General features: G+C 45.1%; 2 protein-coding genes across 2 annotated transcripts; one reads left to right on the forward strand and one right to left on the reverse strand.

Moving 5' to 3' along the window:
* Positions 1–1,701: 1,701 nt before the first annotated feature.
* LOC128707001 (UDP-glycosyltransferase UGT5-like) lies at positions 1,702–3,392 on the reverse strand. Its single transcript, XM_053801944.1, has 3 exons — positions 3,140–3,392; positions 2,658–3,075; positions 1,702–2,584 (listed from the first exon to the last, which is right to left on the reverse strand). Exons 1-3 carry the CDS (start codon positions 3,390–3,392, stop codon positions 1,702–1,704), a joined length of 1,554 nt encoding a protein of 517 aa, XP_053657919.1.
* Positions 3,393–19,295: 15,903 nt separating this feature from the next.
* LOC128707267 (protein yippee-like) lies at positions 19,296–20,588 on the forward strand. The gene is made up of 4 exons (XM_053802219.1): positions 19,296–19,331; positions 19,928–20,145; positions 20,230–20,338; positions 20,407–20,588. Exons 1-4 carry the CDS (start codon positions 19,296–19,298, stop codon positions 20,494–20,496), a joined length of 453 nt encoding a protein of 150 aa, XP_053658194.1. The 3' UTR covers positions 20,497–20,588.
* Positions 20,589–21,852: the final 1,264 nt, after the last annotated feature.

The following is a 21,852-nucleotide window of genomic DNA, read 5'->3' on the forward strand; positions in this document are numbered from 1 at the left end:
TGAGTACATAAGAGAGCAGACGATTTCCAGCAAGAGATATGGACTAAAGTGGACATACCTTCGATGCGATAGTAATTTTCTTACGGTTAAACATGCATAGTTGATGCCTGTGTGTCACTAAGTGGAAAGAAAGTTCAATAATAACCGTCTGACATTAATAGGTCGTTGACATTGTTTACTTATCACCATCGCCATCGGTATTTAAACAACGCGTTCGGAAACTTCACCACACTGGACTATTTTCTTCACAACAGAAGTGCAAAAGGGCATTCACCCATATGTGTCAATCGATACGTTTCTATTTGTTCTGGCGGCCAGCGGTGTGTCCAGCAGGTTTCCAATACACTCCCGAAACGGTTCGGCTTGAGATGTTGTTTTTTTGTTTTGTACTCACGCCCCACCACAAACCGGATTAAGGCTTGCATGTGTCACGTCAATTGCAAATCAACAGCCACCCTTTTCCCGTACAAACCGTTTTCAAATGGCACCAGTTGATATCGGTGGACAACCCTGATTCTGTATGCTAACTTGAAACCCACGCTCAAATATACGTATGGCGATACGCACAACTGTTAAATTGACGACGCCGCGCGATTAATAACTCTTCTGGATTCAACAATCGCGCGACATGACAAATGAATTGTTTGATGGACCGAATGGTTCGTTACGTTCCGGGTAGGTGGTCGGTAGGGGTGATACTTCTTACCTCATTTCTTCCCTCAAAACCTGACAAAGTCTAGCGGTTATTATGTTTTATTTATCGGAACTCCGTTTGCTGGACATTTATTTAGTCAGAGGCGTCAGACGGATTCATCATAATACGGTTCGACGGGATTTTTTTATGTCACCGAAACCTTTATTTAGATTCGCCCCACAAAGAGGAGCAGAATTATACTTCAATTCGAGTTGTCCGAGTCGTAGACCATCCTCTCATGATATTCGCCAAAATCCGATAGACTGATTACTTCCCGAATATGGCGACGGTTGAGTGAAGTTTTTATAAGGCATACTAGGACAGCACCGGAATAAATCTGTCTACGAAAGATGCAACACAGCTTTGTTAGGATATCATTAGGAAAATATCATTAATTGATTTCATTTATTATCGATCATCGAGTAATGAGAGTTTGACATCCCTGTCAACAAACATGAAGGCAAGCATAATTCCTCGTGAAGAATTAATAGATTCCACTTCATTCGTTTCTGTTCCTCGCTGCAGAAGTTCTAATAAGTGCCACTTTGCAAACCGGTTCGCAAACAGGTGGATTTATTTTTCACAAACTCTTCTGTATAGCTTCATACCCAGTTTCGAATTGGAAAAAAAACGAAACGCACATTGCCGTTTTGGTTTGGTTATCGGATTAGCGTGAATGCGGGAATCGCACGTCCGGGAGGCTTCTACCGGCAGTGAATGCTTAATTGAGTTATAAGATATAAGACTGCATACGACACCGTTTTGTCAAAGAATAAAATTAAGATTTCATTTCACGATTGATGGCGCGCTGTGCTTGTGCTAGTAAATCTGACTGCTTAGTTTATCACGATTATTGGGTTTTGAAAGACATGTGAAACATTCAAAACATTGAGTTCCGGTATGAGACGGGCTAAATGTTTCCGTTTAATAACTACTTCTCCTTCACGATCTATGGCAAAATACTTATTTGGGCTGCTAAACACACAAAAATAGCAGTCATTTGGAGACTATTGCTTTTTCAATTTGGTTACCCTTCTTCTGCAACACCATCGGCAACTGAGGGAAATCAGCTTGAAGATCACTACCGTCAGCAACACCAAGAATCCCACCACATCCAGCGAGTGACGCTCGAAGAAGTTCATGTCCGCACCGGGATATCTCAGGTGGCGCGCTCCCTTGTGCCGTACGACATACTCTGTCCAGTAAACGGCCGTATCCATGGCACTTTGCGGCCGATCCCGGAACAACAGTGACAACCGTTGCACATTGTCCCGATAGCGCGGATCATGCAATACCTCATGGACTGCTTTCGCAAATTTGTCCCTTGTGAGTTCGGTGTACTGTAACACGTATGCCCAGCCTTCCTCTTCCACCTTCGCCAGGTTTACGGGTTGATCGCCAAACATTGGAATGCCAACCAGTGGCACCCCGTGGAACAATGCCTCAGCAATACCGCCCAATCCACCGTGCGTAATGAACAGCCGGACGTTTGGATGCGCAAGGATGTCGTCCTGCGGTAGCCACTCTGTAAGCATCACGTTCGCCGGTTTGTTCGGCATGTCCTGTGTGTCCCACTTCCAGATAATGCGTTGCTTGATGTTACGAAACGTTTCCACGATGGCACTCAACATTTCCGGCGGTATGGAGGAGCTAAGCAGATTCGTTCCAAGACTAAACAGGATGACTCCCTGCTCTGCTCCTTCGATCCACTGGCGTATGTCTTCGGGGAGTGGAGAAGGTTTGTCTTTAATCTGTAGACCACCCACCTCGACCATCGCTGGTACATACGGACGGGGAGATCCTTTAGTGAAATGATGATTCAAGAACACGAGCGAAACATTGTTTCGGACCGCATCGTACGCAGGGTACTGACCCGGAGGGAATAGCTCTCTGTAAAAAAAATTCACATCAGACTCTTATCAGTGCTGATGTTTGTGTTCGCATAATCACTGCTGTCACTTACTCGTAAGATTTCCGCTGATAATATTTCCACATAGTAGAAAACATTTCTTCAAACACAAATCCAGCAATATTTGCTATCCGTTGTCCGAACGACATCGGGTTTGTTAGACCCAGCATCATGTTCGGGATGGTGGAGACCGGTGTTGGATTTCCGACCAACGAGTTCACAACCGCCATGGGTGCGTTCGGACAGACGACAATGGTGGGACAGTTTAGTATGTGGCTGACACCAAACACAGCGTCACTCATGATGCCCGTTATCAGCAGATCGTACCCTTCCGGTTCCTTCATCAGGCTTTGGAACTCTTGCGAACGTAGCGTTTTATTCACTGGAACGGCGCTTAACCGAAGCATCTCAGGCATAAGCATCATTACCGCCCATCGGGAGTTCGAGGATCCAAAGACGGTTTTGGTGAAATCTTTATGTGAGAACTGTGCGATTAGTTTCCATCACTTTTGGGTGTGTTTGGGAGGGTGTCATACCTGTTGCCCACGGATCCATAGGGACCGTAATCTTGCGATAGTTTGGAACCTGTTCCGACTCCTTATACGGGCTAACCATCGTGACGTGATGGCCGCGACGCGCTAGCTCCTTCATCAATGCATCCTGTACGATCACATGCGATTGGCTGGGGCTGGTGTTGATGCCCAATATCCTGTAACTGGTAGCTTGAGGGCAGAGGGTCACAAACAAGCACAAGGTCACTAGTGTTGCTATTCGTTCACTCGACACCATCTTGGTTAACTCCTCCACATACGAGCCGTTCACACGAAACTAACGCGCATGGTTGCTTGAATGCTATACTTTATAGCGTGGCAGCTTCTCGATACGCTTTATCAGTATTACTGATTGCTCGAAGTAAAACTGCACTTCACCGTTACCGCAGAGCAAGGTGTATTTTATGTAAGCGTAATTTATTCAATTCGTCACACAAGCTAAAATCAGTACAGTTCAACAGTGGGACTACCTAGGACTGACTGTGCTGCACGATGACTTGCAGGTCGTTTCCTTGCCCGGCTGAATGTTATCGGCGCCTCTGTGCTTTGCTGTGTGCGTTATCTTATCGGCAGTGTCTCGGGGGTTAACAGATTGATCATTCTTCCCGCCAGAACAGCTGATCGCCTGTGAACAGTGGATGACACAGGGGTTTTGTGAGCTTGAAACAAATATATGCGCAAGGCTTCCAAAACAAAACAAAAAATCGGTCCACTCATGCCAGCACGATGTGAAGTTTGAGGACGTACTTCACGTGTACAACGCAATGCTATGCCTTTGGAAGCGGATGCCTGCCACCGTTACGTATCACCATCCTGCTGGTGGTGTCAAATTTTCTTATTCTACCTTAGCGCTGCTCTGTGGCAGGAGGCGGCCCACTGTATTCATCGCGCCATCCTGTCGCCGGCGGAAAGATTTCATCGATCCGTCGGCATGTAAGTCGAGAAGCAGAATAACCTCCCCCATACACGTATGCTGGGAGAGTAATGCTTGCTGCATAAATAGCACTAGTTTCAGCCATCATGCAGTATCGATTTCACTTTACTCGTGTCCTGGTGTTTGATCCTGGGAAGGGGACGGTGTGGTGAGCGAGGGGAGCGGTTGTCTGTAGGTATTTGGGTGAAATTTACATGCTTAAGAGATTCTGGAATATTCGATGTTTTCCTTTCTGACAATGGGCTGTCAGAGTGGTCTACCACAATGTCACAAAAACCCGTAGCGTACGGCCACACACAACACCAGGATAAAACATAATGAATATGTATCCTGAAACTCTCCTCCCTAGCCAGGGAATTGAAAGTAAGTACGTGATATAATTACCGCTCTGATTCGCATCACGTTTGGCACACTTGAACAGGGATGATCGGTGAGCATTTTTGGCCGAACAGTGAAATAGCCATAGGGGCCATAGTAAATCAGTCTTCAGATATCCTTTCGCACATCAGAAACAATAATTATTCCAAAAAATCGCGTGACACTTTGTCGGCAAAGGTTACCGATGTCGATCAAAATTGTGTGCGAAGCATGAAATCGTGCGCTTAATTACAATAAGCATAACGCCCCGTGGCGAGGGATATTCCCGATGGACTCGACCCCGACAATTGAACTCCAAATCACGAAACCTTGCGTTAAATTTGTGTGTCCCGAAATGGGTTCTTTTTTTGTGTTGCCGTTGTCCCTGACCTGGCGCATGGTGCTTGGTTTCGATTTCAATCAGCGTGTCGTTCCGTTGGTTGGTCTAAAGAACCAAAGTGGGCTGTGTCAATCAACGTCAGCATTGCACTGCCAGGCTTCCCGAGCAACCTGGCGAGTCCTAGCAAAAGCTCCCCGTGTGCGGTTCTGGTAGCAATGAAAACGAAACTTGTGCCAGTGAGTTCTGGTGAGCTATGACGACCTGGCTGGTCGAACACGTTAATTGGATTACGTGATGCACTTTTGGGGAGTCACCAAAGGGACCACCCCAGCAATGGCGTCCATTGGAGGCACTAGAAGCGCAGGATCGCTTTCGCCACGGCGTACAGTCACTGTTGTACTGATAAAATTAGACGAGTCGGTTGGCTTCTTCTATTGCGTCGCGGACACTATAAATGACCAGACGATGTGGTAACTGAATATTATAGCGTTTTGGGGAGGGGGGAAGTTGGCCTATTTTTACTACCCAACAGCGGGTACTATTAATAGCTGATGTTTGTGTGGCTTTGAGGGAAGGAAGTGTCTGCGTTGAATTGATTTATTATTCTAATTAATGTATAGTTTTTGACGTAAGAACAGTTTCACCATTACAGTAATGTCCAATGTCTTGAATTTTTGGGTGTTGCTAGACTTGAGCTTGACTCTCCATATCGATAGCAGATCATTCTTGTCTGTCGGTTTCTCCGTTCGCTCTTCAAAGCTCATAGCGGTTCTAACGGATTTGGTCCAAAATATATCCGGCCGTCTTAAAGCCCTTCCTTTTTCACTTATCTTTCACACCGCCAAACCATCGTCCGTAGCATAAAGAATTTGGATAGGCAAAAACCTACCGCACATGGCTTTGCGCTTTAGGTTTCTTGCGTTCTTTTTGCTTCCAAGTTGAATTCTGTAAAGGGAGAATGAAAATTAAAAATTCCAATCAATTTCCGAACAATAAACACAATGAACGCACACACACACACACACACACACATAAAAGCTTTTCGGTTTTGTCGGAGTTCAGAACCTTTTGGGAAGTTGTCCCGTTAATGAGCGAGTGCCCCGACGGTTCGTTGATCTCATTCCAAGCGGAAAGTAGATTAGCAACACCGACCCCCGGCCATTCTCCGGCAAGATTCGTGTAGGTACTGTTGAGTTCCCTCGTCACAAGTGATAGTCTGACACGGTTTCTGTCACCGTTTGTGTCAACCCGCCGCTGTCAGGCTAGTGTCGGCTGTGTCCATCATCTTCGCCACGGAAGTAATGGTTTATTTTTGGAACGCCACAAGTACCGCGGCGGCTGGTTGGGTTGCACTATCTCTCGTTAAACCCCGAAAGGTGGTTGAATGACACCTTGTGGTGTAAGAGTGGCTTAAAGCATAAGATGAAAAGCCTCCCGGGAAAAGGGAAACCGCTTTGTGGCGATATCATTTGTGTGCAGCACACAGTTCCGGGTGGTTCAATTAGTGAGCGTGCTGACCGTTTGCAACTAATTTCCTGGTGAGTTATAATTGATTCTTATGTTTTGCAAAAAGGCAAATAAAATGTTTAAAATTGTCAGTCCGCTCACGAGCTGATTTCTACCAACTTCTATTCTCTGTCACCTGTTACGATCAGTAATTGCACACATGATTTTCTCAACGTTCATTAATCATATCCAGCATCAGACATCGAAGGAGTCAATGAACATTGTGGAGATGAGTTTTTCAATATCGTACGTCATCTGGGGCTACAGTGAGTGTCATAAAAATGTCATACTTTGTACTCACCTTGTAATGTTTTAATCCAAATATTATCCACAATGTCTGAAAGTAAAGTTTGTTTTTATCTTGAAATGTAAAGTATTGGTTTGTGTTAGTTTTCAAACATTGTTTTCTAAATTAAATCTTCAAAACACGTTTAAAACAGTCGCCCTCACTTCATTGTTACATTTATTCGCCTCGACATACTGTTACCCTAAATGTAAGAAAACCCCCTGGAACATCATCAATCAAAACGAGCACTGTAGGAAGTTTACGTTGGGGGTTGCTCTTTTTTTAATTTTGTTTTGCCATTAATATGCTTTAATTTCACTTTATACGGAACGGATTTAAAGGCTGTAGTACTTCACTGGGTGGGTTGTTGATCGAAGGCCCAGTAATCGCACCCACTGCGTACGGTCGGTCACCATCACCCAAACGAGGCGCAATTATGCGCACGTCCTGCTTCGCGGAACATTAATTTTATAACCCTTAGAGTGTTTTGCTGTGCGAAACCTTTTTTTTACGTGAGCAGAACGCGTTATTTCGTATCGTAAATTGAATGGTAAACTCGATCCGCCGTTGGCACGTGGATTTGGGAGAATTCGGTGATTTGCGTATTAGATGCAAAGCGATAATGACGCTGTACAACTATTGTGGAGGTGATTTGTGCGTTGTAATCGTTAGCGGAATGGTTTGTTAGTAATTCAATAGACGACACCAAAAAAAAACCAAGAACGGATTAAACTACGTCAAAAAAGCTGTTGCGCCAACCGAAATGATCAACAGCAGCTTTTAGTTTATTTATTATACTCTAATCTAGCAGCTACTGCTACCGTGGCCAGGTCCTCCTCACCTTGGTTGACGTTGGAAGCGAATTTATGTTGGATGTTGAATATTGCAAAACGCGCCTGCCACAGACCGGTTCCCAAATCCTATAAGCCTTTCGCATCGATCACGCTCGTGGGCTGTCTTGGGTCGTCTAGTCGCATGAACCAAACGAAAGGGCAAGTCCCCGCCCCGTACCTGTACCCCGTCCCATAATTCCCATTATTCGGTGCTCGGTGTTTAGTACGGATAAAAACGAGTTTCTTCGAGAAGCTTTACTACCCACTCGTAGGTGGGTGATTCGGTTTTTATGATCAGGTCCAATCAACAACCGAACCGGCGGGTGAGAGTGCATTTGCATTTCTTTAACCTAACCGTATGGAGAGTGTTGGTATTTTGCTACGGTTGGCAGCTGCAGACACGGCCACAGCCACGAAATGCGTTTGGTAGGTCGGATTAGTGTGGCAGCGAGCTTACTATTTGCATAAAAGTGTCGAAATTGTTGTCGCGAAGGCTGCCGAAAGCTAGCGAAACTGAAAGCTGAATAATTTGTATTAACCAAACAACATACAATATTTACCACGTTTAGTTTAGCAAATGTTTGACCATTGTTGTCTAGTGTATTTTAATTTATATTTTCATGTTTTTTTTTGCATTTTTATTCGCTTTCAACTATGTTGAGTTGATTCGATTATTTGTTTGATTTTTCAATTTGTGCCTGTAATGTTTAAATTTATTTCTTCTAATTTTGTTGCTCTTGTGTTTTATAATTTATTTCAACGTTTTTTTGTACGTTTGTTTACTATATTACTATATCTATTAAGCTGTTTCAGCTTTTCTATTCTTTATCCTTATTTTTGCTTGCTTATTAACTTTTATCTTTTTTAGCACGGTATGTTTAACTTGAACTTTACTTTATAAATGAACGTGTTAAAGCAACTGTTTTACGTTTATTTTTCCTAACTAATTTTTCTATATATGTACAAGAGTATAGGAATGAATTTTAAACATCGTTACGACAGAACGTTCATCTCAACCTACACGTTTGTGGTGTAGACCTAAGCATTAGCTCCATAACCGCGGCCCTTCAAAAACCAGAACTGTGTCAGAACCGAGTTTGCCCTTCACATGTGCTCTGTACACCCCCGTTCCGCAGCTCCCCGCCATTCTTTCCCCCTTTTACCAGCCATTTCTGCTCCGACCATGGTCTGGATCCGATGTGGTAACGGAGGCCCTGTTAGTGAGAGGGCGTTTAGAGGGCTGTTGCATCATAAAATAAACATGCTCCCGGTCAGTTTGGTGAACAAACCGGACCGAAGCCCTTACCACGCGCAGGGTATCAAACGTTGCGCAAAGGCGCCCCATTCCCGGTCGGACGGACCGCTCGACGAAGACAGAACCTTTCCTAAGGTGTGTTTCCGTGGTGGACGGTGGTCGTGTATGTTTTCGCCACCGCCTAGCATAAGCGGTGTTTTCTAAAATTAGCTCATTTACGAGCGCGTATGTTGCCCAATTTACGGATGCGTCGGGGCACCATTAGCGAGCAGGAAGATATGCTTTTTTTCGGTGTTGCTTGTGGCCACCGTTCCGTAATGCAGTTGGTCGTGTGTGATTTTTTTCCATGGGTATGGAGCGTTGGTGTGGATATCCAGGAATAAATGGAATGTAATGGTCAACGGTTGTACAAAACCGGAAACTAGTTTTAAGCGTTTAGGTAAAGCATCTTTTAAAAACATTGTGAAACTCAGAACTCCAAGAATAAAATTACTGGAAATGTTTTTAATTAAATTTTATATTGTCACTGGTCTGTTTGTTTTGTTCACTTTGCTGTGTATTTGTGTGACCGTCTTCTGACGGGACATTGTGCAAGGGCTTGCCTTACTGTCCATTAAACAATTATCACCCCAGCCCGGGTGGAATTGAACATTAAATGTCAGAATTGTTATCCGTGCGCGGTGCTCCAGTTGCAAACCGCGTTACTGTGCGGTGGTTTGGGTTTGTTTTTATTACTTTACAACACTGCTGCCAGCATGCAGCCATGCAATAACACACATCACACCCGTGTGGACTGAACGATCGAAGGGCAGTAAAGAGTGCAGTTGTGGCATTTATGTGGCATTTTGTAGCGTTGCTTTCCCGCACGTTCATGCTCGAAATAGCATAACTGTTTGCGATGGGTAAAACTACAAATTTGAATGGTCAACGTGTGGGTCAAAACACATGAAACAGTCGAACGTTGAGGCTGAATTTGGTTTCGTATTTACAATGCTACCCAAACATTGTTTTGGGTACAAAATTATCAATCTAAACAATGTATTTTGATTTCAATAAAGCTACCCTTAAGTGTGCAACTCTTCAGTACCTTCTTCGAAAGCGGCATTCTGTTGGAAGGTCCCGCTCAACTAGTTGTGGGCGTGTGATTGACATCGCGTATGTCACAAAGTGCCCAAATTTGTCTACGAATTTAGCATACCCACTGGAATTGAGGTCGGGTTAGGTCGTGTGGCTGGAAAATGTTGCATGTAACCCGACCAAAAACCTTGACATGGAGCACAACATTTCTAAACCAAATTCGCCCCCCCTAGAGTTTCGCCATCCACTCTCAGCTTTCCCCAACCCGGGAAGGGGATGAAGATGAAGTGTTAATTTTACGTTTTCGTGTGAATCTCAACCGAACCCGTGGGAGTACCGCGAAGTGATGGGTTTAATTACTGCGTTTAGTACCGAAAGCGGATGGGGTTGTTGAAGTTTACAAACGCCAACCAAAAGGGTGGATCTAATTATTGACTTGCACGGAAGATTTGCTAAGGTGTGTACGGGCGCGAAAATGTTGTAAAATGTAGGACGATCAGCGTTACAAACTGGGCCGATGAAATGTGGTTTGGTTGTTTCTTTTAGGTGGAAGGTGTTTTTTTTTTGGTGTGTTTCGCTTGAGACCTTCAAATTGAACCCAATATAATAAGTATCGCACTTTATTGTTTGTTAGTTTTGGTAAAAATAATGTGTTTTAATTCATAACGAGAACTTGGGAAGCTGTTACAACACATTTAACATTCAAAATAACAAATATATGGACATTTACAATTTTGGAACATTGAGGTACGACACAAATTTTTCTTCAACGAAGTACGATATTTATTAAGATTTGCTCTCTATATTCACGCAAAAAGTATGAATGTTACAATTTCTAATATTATATTAAGAATAGTTTAATGTTTTGCAGCTGGAAAAAGGAGTACAGTTCGCTCACCAACACCTTCGCTGTTGTTCTGTTAGGCGGAATTACATGTCATTACATAACTATTTACATACGCTTCGTTCCCGTTCCCGGTTGCTTCGTGTGTCCATACCATGTATTTATAATTTTTCGCTGCCAAGATCAGCACCGATTCGTTCGTTTTTGGTGATGGTGGCGTTTGCGGTTCATTTCAATCGCCCATCGCGTGTCTGGGCAGCATGGCCGCGCGAGCCGGGTAGAAAGGGAAGATTCACGATGTCCTAATGTGACCAGAAATAGACTAAAATTCTACCATCGATTCACTTTCGCAACGGACGTCATGAAACTGTTTTGGCTGAGCAAGTGCCGAATGCAATGAAAATTAAATTTCGGGTGGAAAAAATAAATATGTAAAGAATGTTTGCCTCGTTACTTAGATGTCTCAGATTGGATTAGATTTATTGAATACCACAAATCGATCTGTGCGAGCGTGAGCTGAACAGTGAAACCTTTCAAGGATGGCCAAGAACTGGAGCAGTTGACTTCCAAAACGGATCATCGCTGTGTAAACGCACATAAGCGAATTAAGGACAAAACTAACAGCATGGAAAAAAATGTATACCAAAACATCGGCAAACAAACTGGCAAAGCGTACCGGGGGACTATGGGCAATACCAACAAACGGGGGGCCACACATAACCAAGTAACGCTCAACCTTTATTGGCACTGTGTATACCAAAATAACACACAAATCGCGAAACCGTACAAGCGTTTTGTTTGGTAAACAAAATGGTACGAAAATACACTCTCGTGTAGCGTTGTTGTTTTTTTCTTCGCTTTTTTTTTATTTTGCTGTTGGGGGTATAGCGCATAAACCGGCGACACGACCCCGTCCCTATCCGCCACGGTTGGGGGATGGCGCAATTTGTTGTTTTTTTCTTCTTTACAAAGTTCTCACCTTGGGGAAGTGTGAAAATTTGCTTGACAAGCGAGAAGAGACTGACTGACGCGTCTGTCGTGGTTGCGGTGTGTTATGTTCTTGTTTTCATGACATTATTTGAAATGATAGAAATGACATATACAAAATGAATTAAAAAGATAACATTTAAGACTTAATCCACATTTTATATCATACTTTTTATCTGTTTTAGGTCCTTTTCCTTTTCCTTTTCCTTTTCCTTTTCCTTTTCCTTTTCCTTTTCCTTTTCCTTTTCCTTTTCCTTTTCCTTTTCCTTTTCCTTTTCCTTTTCCTTTTCCTTTTCCTTTTGCTTTTCCTTTTCCTTTTCCTTTTCCTTTTCCATTTCCTTTTCCTTTTCCTTTTTTTGTTGTTTTTTGTTTCTTCTAGTAAATTTGTCATTCTACTTATCTGACAAAGAGCATGTTTGTGTTATGAATCGTTGAAGTTTTGTACATGCAAAACTTTAAGTCATTATTGTTTTCACTCGACAGCATAAAGCCACTCTCGTAGACGAGCCCTCCTTTAATTAATCCATTGCGTTTTTTCTTCAATGATGCGCCATTTTGTTGTTGTGCGTACTCAAAAATGGAAATCACCTCATTTTCAAAGCAAACAAATACGAAACGGTGACAGATACGTACAATCGTACCAAGCGCATGACCGATTTACAAGGGCGAAAGGGATGAAACTTTAATTGAGGGTTATTTGGTTTTGTAATGCAAATTGAGTGACGCACCTAGCGGTGTGCGTTGTTTGTTTACGTTGGAACGATTAATATGTAGCATTTGTGCAAATAACGAAAAAAATACGTAAAAAAAAAAACGATTATTGTGTATTTTACGCAGCCTGGTAAAACACATGTCCCAAAGCGATCGTCCTCATTTCAGCATAAATGGCTGTAGCTTTGCTGTGCTGTGGGCTTCGCTTCAGTACAAGATCACCAGCACGCACGAACATGTTGCAGCCTCCTTCGTTCGTGTTCATTCACGCTATCAAGTCAAGGCCAACGCGTCTTCAATCATCCCCGATGGGTGCGCAGACGCTAGACGAAGGTGGGAAAGCGGTGGAAAAGAGAGTCAACAGACGAAAAAAAAAAACCATAACAAGACAACGCGCCAAACGCAAACATATGTTGCGGAACAGGGCCATACGGACCCCGGCAGATCGCGACACGCCGCTGGTTACCACCGTTGGTAAAAAAAAAGAAGTGGGCAACAACTCACCAGGGTTTCCGAACGCAATCGTCATTGACCCGTCCAGCGTGTGGCGTGTGTGTGTGCTGGTGGTTGTGTTGGTCAAATAACGTGTACACGCGATGTTGCGCTGGGTATTCCTCCCCCCACGAGGCCGTTATCAGCTGCATGTGCGCGACATTACGCGTGGGTCGTCTGTCGTCTTCCAGCGTCGGATGTAAACAAACCTGCGACAGATGACCCCAAACGAGCGTCCTCTTCCAGGAAAAGTTGTCTGTCCCCGGGTGGCGAGGGGGAGGAGGGAGGAGGGGGTCGAGAACATTACAAAGTCAAACAAAGCCCGGCTGCTTAGCTGCTGAGATACGCAGCAAAGTTAGTCGACTTTTGTGTTCGTAATCGGTTTAAGGTAGAATGATAAGGATGTTGCGGGCAGAGGAGATGGAGAAGGGAGATACTTCTTCCTGTTTGCTTCATCATGCTCTTTTTTTTGCGGCGCAAAATGGCAAACGAGCACGAGCAGCAGCAGCAGGGAAGCGTAAATAATCGGACCTAGTGGGGCCACAGATGATAACAAGGGCAGACCGGTGAAACGTCAAACCAATGTCGACATGTCTGTCCGATAGAGGGAGGCCCGCTTTGTTGATACACTCCTTAGTGCATATGGTGATGCACTGGGGTTGTCCCACTTTCGTTCAGGAAGTTTTGTTGAACGAAACACCTGTTCTATCGGCATCCGTCGCCACATCTCTCTCTCACGCAGTCAGTGGAAAAAGGATTCTGACGATCACACTGCATCGGGTCTATAGCAAGGACATACACGTAGGTAAATGATCTTGCATCGTACACATGTTAAGTAAACAATGCTGGAGCTGTACTAACAACTACCCTTAAGTACTCTCTTAAGCATTAACCATCGTCGGGATCTCTGCCCTTTGCTGTGTGTTTAATTCGCCGTTAAACTTTGCTCGGGTTTTACTGTTGGCGCAGAACGCCCCAAGGAGAAGCTTTGTTGAAGACGGAAAAAAAAACGGGGGAGACTAATGTGCGACTAGTGCCCAAGGGGGGGGAGGGTGTGCTTCGGGCAGGACGCAAGGCGCCAGGTTGAACAGTGGGGTAGAACGCTAGCGCTTGTGTCTCTTTGTGTGGCATCGCACGGAGGATCGCGTGGAGTGGGTAGTTTGTGTGTGATGGAGGCGACCACCCTTTCCGGACCGGTAGATGGGGTAAGAGGGTCGAACCCAAACAACCAATCTTTTTCTCGTGTACGCTCTGGCTCTATACCAACAGAGCCAGTACGCTTTAGGGGTGTTGTGTAGTTGTTTTGGTTAAAAGGCAGACGCAGAATGGGCGACCGACCCTGCACTATAGGAAGTTGTTTGGTAAAAACGAAAAACAAAACTGAAAACGGGACTGGGTTCAAATCTTGACCACACGAGTCGGGTTGTATGTTCTAAATACGGTTGTGCTAACTATTAGCATTAAGATCGTGTAAGCTGTAATATGTTGAAAATGTTATCCATTCTTCGCATGTTCCCACTGTGCCGACCGATGGATCAAGCGCCGCGAACATCGCGGAATACAAACAAAAACCGCGACTCGCACGGATGGTGTTGCGCTGCGTGGTGTGTGAATATGCACCCCACCGACGCACCAACACACCCATATGCCGATATGGTTGCGGTCATTTCACAGTGTGGCGAGAAGTTTGTGTGCTCACCGTTGCCGATCCAGCTCACCATTCACCCCCCCAATAAAAGCCAGCTTGATGCTGCGCATCTAGTTGAACCCACCCCCTTGTCTAGACCCTTCTGCGCCATTGTTGATCGTGGTCGTGGTTGATGGCCGGTGCTGCTGTATTGGTGATGTTTTTGTTTGCAGCAGTAGCGGCGGCGGCGAGACATACGAGACACACCGAACGGTTCGAGAGACTGGCGACGCGCAAACACAGAAACGGCGAGCCGTACGCACGTATGGTGGGGTTCCGACGGTTGAAGCGTACCGTTCTGCTACCATATCAGTTACAACCGTTGCCGTATGCAGTGCGCAACACCGTACGGAAAGCGTTCCTTTTGCGTGGACCGACACGACAAAACCCTAAGGGCTACGTTAGGAGAGGCGAAAAGTATCCGTTTCCGTTTTAGTTCCGCGCTGAAGTTCTTGTCCACCACGACGTGGTCGCATTTCTTGGTGGAGCTTTTCTTTAGCCTCGAGCGTGAGCGTGAGTGTGTGTGTGTGTCCGTCCGTCCGTATTCCGTGTCTTCTACAGCTACAGCCGAGAGACAGCTGTTTCGCGTCTTTTATTGCGTTGCGGTCGGCTGAACTTCCGCTGCCATCGCCGATGGAGTACGTGAGTGCGTGTTTTCGTGCTATCAAAGTTTGAAGCTTGCAGTGAAGATCACTCCCCCCGCCAGTGCACGGTGGAAGCAATTGCGGGCAGGTATTAACCTACAGGCTCCCAACGAAACCAACCTCGCGAGAATTTCCGCTCCGAACGGTGGACGATGGTGTTACAGTGTTGCGCAAAACGCGAATCCACCGGAGTTGTCTGCATCGTCGATGGTGTTCAGTGTTGCCTAGCAACGTCAACTGCCGTAGCGTGGCGTTACAAGCCACTGTGCAAATTGCAAACGTTCCTGATCGAAGGTGCGTTTCTGCGTGAAAAGTGCGTCCAGAACTCGTGTGCGGGAAGTTGAGTGCCCTTAATTTGCTGCTTTTTTTTTCGGGGTCAATATCCGGTGCCGGTTGGCTGCAGAGTTCGTCCGCTGAAGATCGTTCGCCAGCGGTGGTAGTGTGCTTGGCAAAGCCTCCGATAGACATTGCTGGATATTCTCGAGCATAACGAAAGAGCGAAACGGTACCGAAACGGAGAGCTGGAGAGAAACTGTACGAGTAAGTTCTTTGCCTCCTAACGAAGTAGTGTTCACTACCCTGTCCCACCGGGTGTGTTGGGATCGTGCACCAGGAAAACCACACGGTGGGGATGATCCCCACATGGATCTCCTCCGTTGGTGTCCGATTTTTTTTTCTGTGCGAAAAGAAGTTCCGTTGGAGTCGAACTGGAGTTGCTGGTAGGGTTGCTACGAGCGAGAAGTTTAGGTTCGCTACCATTCTTAGGTCCTCTTCACTGCTGGTCGTGTGGCGCAGTCGAAAAATTGATCTAGTGCTGTTCGATCACCTTAAGCCCGGGGGCCAACGCATCATTCGGTGGCATTAGACGTACAGCAAGCGAACGGTCTTGTCTTAGCGAAGAGGTGTCCAAGTTTTTTTTTCCCGGTCCGTGAGTGTTTGCCATCCAAAACCACTCGATTTTATTTCGAATCGGCGAATCGGAGGTAAACGAGTCCTCCGCAGACTCCGGTTAGATCTCGATTGGGGTACAAGTTAGGGGAGCAAGTTTTTTGTTGCTGTGTGTGCTGGACTTGTTGCATCCGACAGCTTAGAGAGGGTTGGTAGTGCAGTGGGTTTGCGGTCCGTGGTAGGTCGTCCGGTGGGTATAGGAAAATTGTGTCAGGCTTTCTGCGCGAGGCTCGGTTTTGTGCTTAATACGTAATTTCGTAGCGGTTTTGTGAGCGTGAGGGCTCGCAATAAGCCAGAGGTCGAGGGGGTTGGTAATGGGGAGACGGCGACCGCGCTCTGTGTGTGAGAGTTCGCGATAGGCAGCTGTATGGGAACATTATACACGATGGCGCAGCTGATGGCAGTTGATGATGATGACGATAGTGGTGTTCCGTCGTGTTGCGTCGCGGTGTGTGTTTGTTGTTGTTTGTTGTGATGCGGTGTTTTTTTTTCTTCGCTCCCATCGCGGTGAAAGTTACACATTGTGGCCGCTGGTGTAGGGTGACGATGGGTGCGGAGAGCGTGTTGTGTTGCTGATTATCGCTGCCTGATATTGTGTCGTAAAGATCGCGAAGTAGATCACACGGCGCCCTGAGGATAACCCTTCTAGCTCCGTACGGCGTCAATGTTGCGTCGTACGACGACGTCTTAAATAACCTCATTTTCTACATACGCCGATGATGGGATATCTCTTCCGGTCCGGGTGGCTTCCTCTTGAGCTCGTACGATTAAGAATTGATCCATGTTTTTGTTGACTTGTACCGCCCATCAATGACGTTTCTTTAACGATTGTTTGTCAGGTACTTGGTGTGAGGGAACAAAAACAACACAACAAGACCCTATTACTTTGTTACATTGTTACTGATTTACTGCGTAGCAATTCGTGCGACCGGTCGATCAGGGCCAGGCTTCCCACTGGCTGCCAGAAGTTACTGTTGGTGTAGACATGCAGCTACCGAAGAACTCCCCACGAAGTGCTGAACGCAAGCCAACGCTTGCAGAACAGTTATGTAGTGCGAATACGTCTCATGCCGAGTTTGATGAACCCGGTTCTCTCGATTCTTGTGCCATCGTTCCAATCGGTGGGAAGAATTAGAAATTCATTCTCTTCTGCGTCGTGGAGTGCGTCCGAGGAAAATAAAACACCAAGCGACAAAACTGGAAACTGTAGAGAGGGTTACTTTTATTTTGCAATAACGAGTTTAAAGATATTAAATACCCTTTTCGTTAGTATTTTAATGCTGCGAATTGATGGGTATAATGCTATAGCTTCTATAGATATATCTGCGTTTCTACATACCGTATTATCTCATAAGGTTATCTCACAATCTAAACAAATGCCATGAAGGAGGTGTGATAAAGCTAGTCTGTTTTAACAAAATGTCTACTTAAGTTCCTCCGCTGGACAACAAGTCATGAACTTCAAGAAGAAGTTCGTCACTTAGAAGAAGTCATTCTTCCAACCTTGTCTTGTGGTTAAATGATTTTCTTCGCATTTTTCTTTATGTCCAGTTCATCAGCTGTGCTTCGATATTATTATGTATGTTTCATATATTCATTTGATAAGTCGTGCTGGGTTTCAACCTTTGCTTCCACAAGCTTGTATCTGAGCTTGAACGTCTGGAGATAAGCAATTTTTTTAAAGAATAAGATGATTTTGATTATGATAAAGAGATCATGCCTTTTCATCTTGATTGGAATCGACATTAACACATTAGAGATCACTTGCCAGTGTTACTGAACTGTTAAGTATATTTGGCTCATCAATTGAATTCCACACTGAATTACCGTTGTGGCGACACACCTTGGCCAAGGAAGCACTTTCATTACCACTCGAAAAACACTATTCCTCTCAGCATGATAAGTCGTTTTAATCGGTTCCAGCAAATTCTTTCACCAACCGTTCAAGATAGTTTTCGATTGCCTGCTCACACCTATCCCTGTGACGTTCACTCTTCTCGGCCAGTCGTCACCTATCTCCTTATTATGTAACGTGATTTAACGTACGAAAGTCTGCAAGTAAATAAAACCTTGACACACAGCACAATTGAGCACACGCGGCGAAGTGTCCTACATAAATCCCTGTCGTCCAGTTGGTTGGGCCAGTGTAGGACGAAAACTTTCCCACAGCTTTCGCTGAAGGAATTGGGTGCTTTTTGTTGTTGGTGTGGTTCTTTATGGGCTGAAAGGCAGATGAATTGAATAGCACAGGCTAAGGGGAGTGCAAAGAAAAAAAAAAGGATTAAAGCTCTACCGTGTCCTTGACGAACATTGAACACCAGTGACAGTCGATGAATGTACGATTTGTGGCGAGTTTTTTGTGTTGCAGTAATTGAAGCTTAATGAAGAGAGCTGCCCATTATAATGTGTTGCAGTTTATGCCTTATCATTGAGTGCTGATGGTGTATTGATTGCTGGAATGAAAAAGGAAGAATGTTTACCATGTTTCGAAGCAATCGATGTTTTTAGTAAGGAAATTGTTTGTTTGTATATAAACGGCAATATTGTGAGGTTCTCGAAATGTGATGTAATAATTCCAGCCATGTGCGTCACTTATAATCCATTCTAAACAATGCTGTTTGCTTTATTTCTTCCTTGTAGATTTCCAAACTGCACAATAGCACGGACAAAGACAGCAGAGAAGAAGCTTGCGAGTTTTCCGTGTATGAACTAGCGCAAACAGCAACAGCAGCCATACAACAGCCGACGATCGAAGTGAATTAAGCGACAGAAAAAAAGCTACCGCCACTAGTTTACATTGCGCTCAATTTACTACCATCTACAGTCATCTGTGCGTATTCGGGGCTTCAGGAGCAAACAGGTGGAAATAGTAAAGAATTACCCAGGGAAAAGCCGTAGTAAATGCTGCTAAGCGTAAAACAATTGTACGTAGGTGGCTTTGGAGCGTTGTGTGCGCACTAGGATGTCTGTATGATCTGCATGTCGATCGTAGTGTGCGCTGACCGAGTGTTGCCTAGAGACGGATTTAAAACCACAACGTATATCAGCTAGCACTGCGAGTGTTATTCGCCTGGTGGTGCAATCTTATTGGAGACTGTTTTAAGTGGACATCTTAACCGTCAGGCTCAAGCAAGCATACCGTCCCTAAGACGGACGAAGATCACCGGTCGCATCGTGTTCGGTACGACTCCTTCACCAATCCTGTTCTAACCCTGCCAGCAGCTGAACGGCAGGAGACGAATGCGAATAACGTTCCTGTTCGATCTACTATTTCAGGTACGGATATTTTAAGTACTTATCTTCAAATATCAAATCCAGTGTGACCATTCCCAACACCATGCAGAACTCCTCCTAATCCTACCACCCAAAACATCGGGATACGCATCTGCTAACATCTGCTTCATTCTACTTCACGACACGCGACTAAATTCTTATCCACCATTACAATCACTCCATCGGACATCCAAGGAGGATCATCGGGGCAGTTGGTGGTTGTTGGGTTGGTGGTATTGGTGGTGGTGGAACAAAACATCGATCTGCTACCCAAAATCGACAATTGTCGTCGGGTGCGCCAAGCGTCCCCTTTTCGATTGGTCCCAGTTTTGTGTTCGCACCGGTGTCCCCTACCGTTTCCGGCCTGGAATCCAATCAAGAAAACGGTCCTACCCAGGTACAAGCAGTTCCTTATGTGCTCGTTATCACAGTGTTCTCTGCCATATAGTTTTAGCGAGGCTTGAGTTGTTCTTTTCTATAGGTAGTTGTAATGCCGCATGATACATTCCATTTTTATACGTAGTTGTAGTCTTGTAGAAGGTATACTAATAGTAGACGTTGCAACTTAACGTAATTTCTGCTTCGCTTCTGCGTTACAGGAGGCGGCCAACGGAGGGCACGCGAACGGGCAATCATCATCGGCGTCCTCTTCGTCGTCGGGAAGTGGCACAATGGTGAAAACGTTCCAAGCCTACCTGCCGCCGACGAATCGAACGTACTCCTGTGTCCACTGCCGGGCACACCTAGCTAGTCACGATGAGCTTATATCGAAATCGTTCCAGGGCAGCCAGGGACGAGCGTATCTGTTCAATTCAGTGTAAGTATCTCCTGTACCAAACCAGCTATTTAGCAAATTTTGATGATCAGGCGAGTTAACAACATATTTGTTACGCCGTTGCAGGGTTAATGTTGCCTGTGGCCAAGCCGAAGAACGTGTCCTATTGACAGGCCTACATGCCGTGGCCGACATTTACTGTGAATGCTGCCGAACACCGCTCGGATGGAAATATGTAAGCGCTGTCATAATGGTGGCGGCGGGAAAGAGCGATCATACTAATCATATTTCATCTTGTTTTAGGAGCATGCGTTCGAATCGAGCCAGAAGTACAAGGAGGGCAAATACATCATCGAACTGGCGCACATGATCAAGGAGAATGGTTGGGATTGATTTGCGTCGCCGGTGCGGCGCACCCGTACCAGCAGCAACAGCAGCAGCAGCGGTGGCAGCTCATCGGCGATAAACTAACCCGAACAATCCAACCCCGCGCAGATGGCGCAGATCACCACTAGCGGAATATCTGGAAGACCAGATCGTCTTGTGTTTTCCGTTTGCTCGAGGTTTTCTTTGATTTTTGTTTTGTCCCCAACTGTGCTCAAATACCGCCATTACAGCTGGCTGGATTCGGCTGGTAGGAGAGACGAGCGATGCCGGATTGTTCGCTAGATTTATAGCGTTTAGTTAAATTCCCTTCGAATGTCCCCGACTAGAAGTTTAATTAAGCTAGTTTTGTAAACAGGATGCGCGAAAGTGGAACACTTTCTCGTTTTATCCCATCGACATTTTTCATCAAGTTGCCCTGAACGTGGGCAGGGAACATTGGAAAGTTCGGTAGGATTAAAAAAAAGTGGTTCCCAGAAAATTTCTGTCAATACTGCCCTTGCGTTTTTTGGAAGGTCGGATATAACCCCCGTGATAACCAATACAACTCCTGCCTTTTTTTTTGTCTTACGGAAATAAATTTTAGTTCCGTTTCGTGCGTGTATGTGCATGTGCGCCCGGATCGTATTGCGATGCTGATGAGCCCCCGGTAAGGGAGCGGATTTCCTTTTAACTACTAGGATAAGGTTTGAAATTGATTAACAGACGAACAAACCATACAGCGAGATATAGAGCAAAACGGGGAAAGATAAAGTGAGCTTTTGAGGAGATCGTGTTAAGAAATGTGCGTATGCATGGTATGTCTGAGATATGAGGAGCAAATGAACGGAAGCGAGAGTGATATTAGGTTTAGCTAACACGACACGAAGAAGCTGGGGAGAGAAGCCAGGCCGGGGAGAAAAAGAAATCATTAAACATTTAAATCCATTGAACAAAAACTCATAAGATATGCGTAGATCCTTCGTAATCGCAATCACAACCCCCGTTCCTCCCTCCTACAATGGCAAGTAGAGGGGGTTGGGATTAAAGCATCCTTCGTATGTTAGTCCAAATATACAACAAAAACAAACAAAACAAAATCTAATCAACACGCGATTTAATGGTTAGGGCTAAGAACAGGTAAAACTCCTTTTATGCGACACAACAACCGGCAAGCGGGATAAGTTGTGTGCAATAAATGCGACTGGTTGGCCAGGAATGCAAGAGCGTATGATCGTGATAGATAATAAGGACTCAAATACTGTGACATTTGGTCGTAGACGTAAAGGGAATGAGGAAAATCAAAAACATCATAACAAGAAAAAAACAGAAAAAAACAAACCAAACCAACACTTCCCCCTACAAAAAAAAAACTTGTTACTCAAT

Source organism: Anopheles marshallii, chromosome 2 (genome assembly GCF_943734725.1).
Source record: "Anopheles marshallii chromosome 2, idAnoMarsDA_429_01, whole genome shotgun sequence".
NCBI lineage: Eukaryota > Metazoa > Arthropoda > Insecta > Diptera > Culicidae > Anopheles > Anopheles marshallii.

Excerpts from the sequence above, each read along its gene's own strand:
- LOC128707001 (XM_053801944.1), bottom strand. The coding sequence starts at position 3,392 with ATGGTGTCGAGTGAACGAATAGCAACACTAGTGACCTTGTGCTTGTTT. Across the intron at positions 3,076-3,139 it reads TATGGATCCGTGGGCAACAG|ATTTCACCAAAACCGTCTTT; the intron begins GTATGACACCCT and ends TCTCACATAAAG. Across the intron at positions 2,585-2,657 it reads TATCAGCGGAAATCTTACGA|AGAGCTATTCCCTCCGGGTC; the intron begins GTAAGTGACAGC and ends TTTTTTTTACAG.
- LOC128707267 (XM_053802219.1), top strand. The coding sequence starts at position 19,296 with ATGCGAATAACGTTCCTGTTCGATCTACTATTTCAG. Across the intron at positions 19,332-19,927 it reads TGTTCGATCTACTATTTCAG|GAGGCGGCCAACGGAGGGCA; the intron begins GTACGGATATTT and ends TCTGCGTTACAG. Across the intron at positions 20,339-20,406 it reads CACCGCTCGGATGGAAATAT|GAGCATGCGTTCGAATCGAG; the intron begins GTAAGCGCTGTC and ends ATCTTGTTTTAG.